The following is a 6,938-nucleotide window of genomic DNA, read 5'->3' on the forward strand; positions in this document are numbered from 1 at the left end:
ACGCGACCAGAGACTGTGCCAACCTGCCCGGCCCTACCTACTTATAATTAAACACAGGCATACCAGAAAGTAAGCTACCTATCCTAAAAAGTCGCTCTATATTTAAAAAAATGGCAAAACAGGCACACCAACACATTCGCTCCACGGTTCTCACACATACCACTCGAGCGCAGACCTAAACTAGAGAGGACGTCCCGGGACACCTCCGACACCCGAGCTTAACATACAACTTTCACACTCTAATTTACGTACCATTTTCCTGAAATCGACTGACAATGGCTAGCGAACATTGCGTAAAACGTGATTAAAACATTTACAGCTATATCTGAGATATTAATAATTGAAAGAAAAATACATGTACTTTTCATAGAAATTTTCATGTGCAAGTTGACATGGAATCATTATTACAATTGATTGTATGATTATCAATATAATTGCAGTGTATTTAGGTATTGTTATAATAAATTCATACTTCAAATTAGTGCATAAATATTTTAAATAATTGTAATGAATGGAACAACATAAACGACGCAATTCCACATCCTAACCACACATACACACACATGTGGAAAATACGTCGTGCACGATACGCTAATTCACTGTCAGTCGCTGAGAAATTTTTTATAAAATTACAAACTATGGTCATCGTGCCCAATGTCTTTCACCCACTCAAGTAGCACCTGGGCACGTGAGTGAGATCCTGACAGTGAACACGGAAGGGGTTAAACCTGAAAATCCTGGACTAAAAAAATGATTAGTTTATGTAACTTGTATCTGACGGACTATTGCATTATTTTATTTCAAACTGTAATAACTCTATTCTTTTCAGAAATTATTGAAAGAAATGACTGCAAAAGAATAAAGACAAAGAATTGAATTTATTAAAAAATATGTGATATCTAACAATTGACTAAAATAATCAGAATCAAACAATTGACTCTCAATAGATACAATCTCAGACGATTTCTTCATCAAGGAACATTTTCGAAAATACGAAAGCAATGTTCAAACTTGTTACCTTGATTCAAAAATCGATCTGTCGCGAAGTATCTTCTTGCACATAAAATTTTTTTATATTTTTCTACGGAAAGAATTCTAATCTATTATATATTTCAAATTGTATTGAAATTCATAATTATAAAATTTAATTAATTAAATCATTTAATACTATTATAAAAGGGAAGACAAAACTAAAAATTATTAATTATTATAGCAATTATTAATTATTAATTATTATAACGAAATATATAACCAGTATATCAATAAGAAATAATTGCATCTTTCATAGCAACGAAGTCGGAGGATATCCGTCTTCTCTACTATAAAATGCTCAAACGAAATCATTATAATAATAGATATTTGTAATTTATCTATTCATATGGATATTTATATACATATTTTATTTTTGCAAACATTTATATTGAAGATATTTTGATTTTAGAAGTAATTGCTATAACTGTATATATTCAAACTAATTGTTCTAAATCGCGATGTGCAAGAAGCCCTATCCTGATCTAATACATAAAGAAACCTGAAAAAAATGTAACTACTCACGGATATAAAAAATATCCGTGGTCACTATGCTCATCTAAAATTCTACGTATACAACCAGTCACCCGTGCCGATTCGGACCTTTCATCCTACGACATGATTGAGCGACCAGAGGAACAAAAACGCATGCGACTCACTATCGAAGAACGATATCATCTGCACTGGATCAAGGAAAGTCGTCGTGAAGATTTGCATCAAGCAGATACCACTCAGAATCTCATGATGAAAGTAAACACCGTGAAAAATTTCTAAAAAAACATAAAACATTTTCTTTTTAAATACACAGTGTTATTTGTGAACATTTAAATTTTAATAATGATAAAAATTGGAATATGAAATGTTTTTATTTTATAATTATAATTTTACATTCAACTGTAGTAATTTATAAGTATAACATACATTCAACAATAGAAAGAGAACTATAGAGAATAAAATTTGAATACAATATGCTAAAGTACTTACGTTTTTAGCTTCTGAAGCATCATAAGATTCTTGCAAAATTAGGGGAAGTGGAGACTGTAAAAGATCTGTAACAAAACATTAAACATTAGAATTTATATTTAAAAGCGAAGCAAAATCTTAAATTGGAGATAATAAAAGGTTCTTACATTCTTGACTTTAGAGTCACCGTTGGATTTTCCCCAAAAAATGCAAAAAAATTGATGCTGTGAAACGTCTGTAACAAACATCAAACATTATACTTTGTTCTTATATTTGAAAAATTGAATAAATTGAGATACAATGTATAAAACTACTCACAATCTTGATCTCCAGGAAAGGCCTCATCCTCTTGAGCACTGACTCTAACAGCGAAAACGAATATTGAACAAAAGAAAATACAAAAAAAAAAAGGAAAAATAAAAGACTATCAACGCGCGCGTTCAAGCAACAATCACTCACTGACTCTAACTTCGCGAATTACAATTTTAATGAATTGACTACTTAATTTAATAAGAGCCATTTTGCTCAGAAAAATATAAAAATATTTCGCAACAAACACTGACTCTACCAACCGCATTGCGCGCGGTCACAAAAATTTTCTGAAATTCAACAATGGAATAAAATTATTATTTTAACTATTAAATACGTACATTCTTAGTAAACTATTATTGAATTTAGTATTAGAATTGCTAAGTATTATGCAGTATGAAGTTAAAGAATCAACACATAAATAGAAAATATTATAATAGAAGTGTGTAAAAACATACAATAAAATATATATATATATATATATATATATATATATATATATGTGTGTGTGTGTGTGTGTGTGTGTATGTGTGTATGTAACAATAGGTTAGTTAATTACAAGGTTACAATATTTGTACTGGTAAATTAAATTTTGGTATAAAATTCTAAATAACTTTCAGCATAGCATGTTCTGTTTATATGTTTATATGCGATTATTTCTTTAATTGTTGAAAATTACAAGCAATAATTATTTGGTTGTCACCAACCTTGAGTTGGTGTCAAAAATGCACCCTTATCTTAAAAATTCAAAACACAAACACAAATCTAACAACTACTGATTTACATTTTTACCTGAGAACTTTTGGATGATACTTCTTTCTGCATAATTCCTCTGGATCACTCTGTTCTTTACAGATGAAGCGTGCTTTCTTCTGCCATTCCTCCCGCTTAAAGATCGAGAAATATCGATTACGCTCGAAAATTGTAGGCAGTATGTTGCATATTTCACCGCTGGGGCGCTGCAATCGCACGAACCGTTAACTGAAAAAAAAATAAAAAATAAAAAATTCTGTCCTAAATCAAGTACACAAAATTCATGAGAAATACTTAAAAAAGAACGAAAATATTCACACGCTTGATGAAAAAAAAAAATGTCAAATAAATACAGATTATGTACATATACATTAAAAAAGGTAGTCATATTACAAGGTCACAATATTTGTAATAGAATTGAAATTAAACTTTGGTACGAAATTATAAATAACTTTTAGCACAGTATGTTCTGTTTAAATATTTACATGCTATTGTTTCTTTAATTGTTGAAAATTATATGTAATAATTATTTGGTTAAATCTTACCTTGAGTTGAAGCCAAAATGCACGTTTGGTCGTAAAAACTTACAATATAAACACAAATCTAACAACTATTGATTTATATTTTTACCTGAGAACTTTTGGGTATACTTCTTTCTGGATGATATTTGTAGATAACACTTTCTCCTTTACAAACGATGTAAAGATGTGCTTCCTTCCGCCATTCCTCCCGCTTAAAGATCGAGAAATATCGATTTCGTTCGAGAATCATAGGATGTATACTTCACCGTTGGGGCGTTGTAATCGCGCATTTCGCGCGAAATGATAATTTGGAATAAAAAATAAAAAAACTCTGGTGTAAATCAAACACACAAAATTCATGAGACATTCTTTAAAAAGAACGATTAATAAATAGATGAAATTTATGTAAACGAAACTTACTTATCGCATGTAAATATTTATCTGTAGTGATACATCTATCTCATATTTTATCTGTGGCCCAGTTTCATCTAATACATCTTACGCGTCCAGTGACAGTTTATGAGAATGTGTAAGGAATGATACTTATCGCTGTATAATATATACAAATTTAAATTAATTGAAAAAGATTAGAAATTTATAAAATGTCGGGTGAAATTGATATCTTTGACGATAACGAGGCGCAACTGTCTCAAGATCTTGGAGATGACGTTGTCCAAGAGGTTCTGAAGACTGGTACAGATTTACGTCAATATTCCAGACAAATTGAAAAAGAATTGAAAGAGGTGGAGAATAAATCCATTCAGGATTACATAAAAGAAAGCGAGAATATTGCGAGTCTTCATAATCAAATCGCTGCGTGTGATAACATTTTAGAGGTTAGGTTTTAATACATGAATTACCAATACCTCTACTATTTGATATAATTTCTAAAATTTCATTACAGCCTTGAAAGTAAAATAAGCTGAATACTTTTACAGTATGAAATTTAAAGTGTATTTTGGAAATTATTTTACAGAAAATGGAATCCATGCTGATGAGCTTCCAATTAGATTTAGGAAGTATTAGTTCGGAAATACTTTATCTGCAACGTAAGTCTGTTTCAATGAGCCAACAATTGTCTAATAGGCAAATAATTAGGGGGCCTCTCAGTCAATTTATTGAAGATATGACAGTGTCTGAAGCTCTCATCGCGTAAGCATTAAAACTACAAAGACTGTTCTTCACTGACTGATGTGAAATTTCTAATTTTATAATTGCAATTTATTAGAGGAATTATGGATTGCCCTGTGACTGAAAAAGAATTTTTAACTCAACTGCAGACATTAAACCATAAGATAAATTTCGTAAAAGAGCAGAGTTTTAAGGAAGCAAAGTCATGTTTGGATGTAAAAGACATATTAGAAAAACTAAAAGTAAAAGCACTAGCAAAGATCAGAACATATCTTTTGGAGCAAATTTATAAGTTCAGAAAGCCAATGACAAATTACCAAGTGCCACAGAATAACATGCTGAAGTATAAATTTTTCTTTGAATTTATTTTGGCAAATGAAAGGAATGTAGCTGAAGAAATTTGTGGAGAATACATTAACACAATGAGTAAAATATATTATTCGTACTTTAAGTCATATTCTTCAAGATTAATGAAACTGCAGGTAAAATAATCAGAAGAAGTTTTGAATAAAGCGAAAAGCAAATACTCCTTTTAATTGTTGAATTACGCAGTTTGAAGAAGGAGCGACTAAAGATGATTTAATGGGAGTTGAAGACACAGCAGGGAGAGGTATTTTTCATAAAACTACATTGAAGCATAGGGGTACAGTATTTTCTATAGGTAATAGAGGAGATGTATTAACTTCTCAGTTGGAAGCACCCATTATAGTACCTCATACTGCATCTAAAACAAGAGTGAATATGAAAATTAAAATATATTGAAACAAGATTAAATACATAAATATCAATACAATAATTCCTTTATATTTACAGTATCATTATGAAGCTTTGTTCAGGAGTGAACAATACGCTCTTGTAGATAATGCTTGTAGAGAATATTTATTTCTAACTGAATTTTTCAAAGTACGTGGTGTGCAGGCAATGGACATTTTTAACCAGGTTATATTCTTTTTCATATTATTTCTAGTAAAATTAATAAAATTGAACATATAAAATTATGTACTTAAAAATTAGGTGATGGGAAAGACATTAAATCTAATGGTGAAAAATCTGCAGTCTTTTGTGGAAGATTGCTATGATACCATTGCCTTATTTCTTTGTTTACATTTAATATTACGATACAATTTAACTTGTCATAAAAGAGCAGTACCAGCTTTAGATAAATATTGGGATAACATGACATCGGTAATTTGGCCTAGGTATTTAAGTCAACATAATAATAATTATAATTTTTGATCTCTTGAAATGGAAATTCAGATATACATACTTTTATTTAAACTTTTAGATTTGAGTATGTTTTTCAACTGAACATTCAAAGTATAAAGCATTGTGATACATTAAAGCTCACTCAAGAAACGGGACCACATTATGTAAGTTTATATTATTAAAGTTATGTTCTAGAAACTTACATTTCTAGAAATAGTTTAAAAATTTATTTTATAGATTACACGAAGATATGCTGAATTTAGTGCCGCAATGGTCAGTGTAGTTGAAGGATTTCCTTGTGAAGGAGCCACACAATTATTAGCAGAATTACGAGAAGCTGTGCAATGTTTCCTATTAAGAATGGCTGCTACATTTTCCACTAGGATCCAACAATTAGTTTTCCTCATCAATAATTATGATTTGGTTCTTGGTGTATTGATGGTAAAGAAATTAATTTATTATATTTAATTAATATTACAAAAATATAATCACATAATTATATGTGAGTATATTTTTTTTAGGAAAGAACGCGTGATAATTCAAAAGAAGCAGAAAGTTTTCGCGATCAATTAAATGCACGTTCGTCAGAGTACGTCGAGGAAATTTTAAGTCCACATTTTGGAGGTATAATACAGTTTGTCAAAGAATCTGAAGTAATGATCGAAAAAGGTCAAACTGACGAATCGAAACGACAGGAGGGAAAAGCATTAGCTCTTGTACAATCTTTTACAAATAATTGGAAACGTGCATTAGAAGAAATTAATCACGAAGTATTGAAATCTTTTCCTAGTTTAGTACTTGGTACAGCACTAGTACAGCGTGCAATGACACAGTTAGTGCAATATTATCATAGATTTCACAAGATCTTACCGCCAAATGCTCGTACACAATTAACAAATTTTCATCATATAATGGTGGAAATGAAAAAATATAAAGCGAATTATTAAAAAAAATGGCAGAATTTTTGTTAAAATTAAACAAAATTATAGTGATGTATAAGATTATATTAATTTTATTAAATATTAA

The 6,938-nt window shown here is 30.0% G+C and overlaps 1 protein-coding gene and 1 long non-coding RNA gene across 2 annotated transcripts; one reads left to right on the forward strand and one right to left on the reverse strand.

Annotated features, from left to right (window-relative positions):
- Positions 1-1,759: 1,759 nt before the first annotated feature.
- LOC122535868 lies at positions 1,760-2,455 on the reverse strand. Its single transcript, XR_006308283.1, has 4 exons — positions 2,311-2,455; positions 2,160-2,227; positions 2,014-2,078; positions 1,760-1,799 (listed from the first exon to the last, which is right to left on the reverse strand). It is a non-coding gene; the product is annotated as an uncharacterized LOC122535868 (long non-coding RNA).
- A 1,592-nt stretch (positions 2,456-4,047) lies between these two features.
- On the forward strand, positions 4,048-6,900 carry LOC122535867 (vacuolar protein sorting-associated protein 52 homolog). The gene is made up of 9 exons (XM_043667745.1): positions 4,048-4,411; positions 4,552-4,727; positions 4,804-5,188; positions 5,259-5,441; positions 5,520-5,645; positions 5,721-5,905; positions 5,992-6,076; positions 6,150-6,353; positions 6,434-6,900. The coding sequence occupies exons 1-9, from the start codon at positions 4,178-4,180 to the stop codon at positions 6,857-6,859; spliced, it is 2,004 nt and encodes a 667-aa protein (XP_043523680.1). The 5' UTR covers positions 4,048-4,177; the 3' UTR covers positions 6,860-6,900.
- Positions 6,901-6,938: the final 38 nt, after the last annotated feature.

This window comes from Frieseomelitta varia, unplaced genomic scaffold, assembly GCF_011392965.1.
Source record: "Frieseomelitta varia isolate USP_RPSP 00005682 unplaced genomic scaffold, Fvar_1.2 scaffold_780, whole genome shotgun sequence".
NCBI lineage: Eukaryota > Metazoa > Arthropoda > Insecta > Hymenoptera > Apidae > Frieseomelitta > Frieseomelitta varia.

Bases quoted from the DNA above. Each gene is read 5' to 3' on its own strand.
- LOC122535867 (XM_043667745.1), top strand. From the start codon at position 4,178: ATGTCGGGTGAAATTGATATCTTTGACGATAACGAGGCGCAACTGTCT. The intron at 5,189-5,258 runs GTAAAATAATCA...TGAATTACGCAG, and splicing joins CAAGATTAATGAAACTGCAG to TTTGAAGAAGGAGCGACTAA. The intron at 6,354-6,433 runs GTAAAGAAATTA...TATTTTTTTTAG, and splicing joins TGGTTCTTGGTGTATTGATG to GAAAGAACGCGTGATAATTC.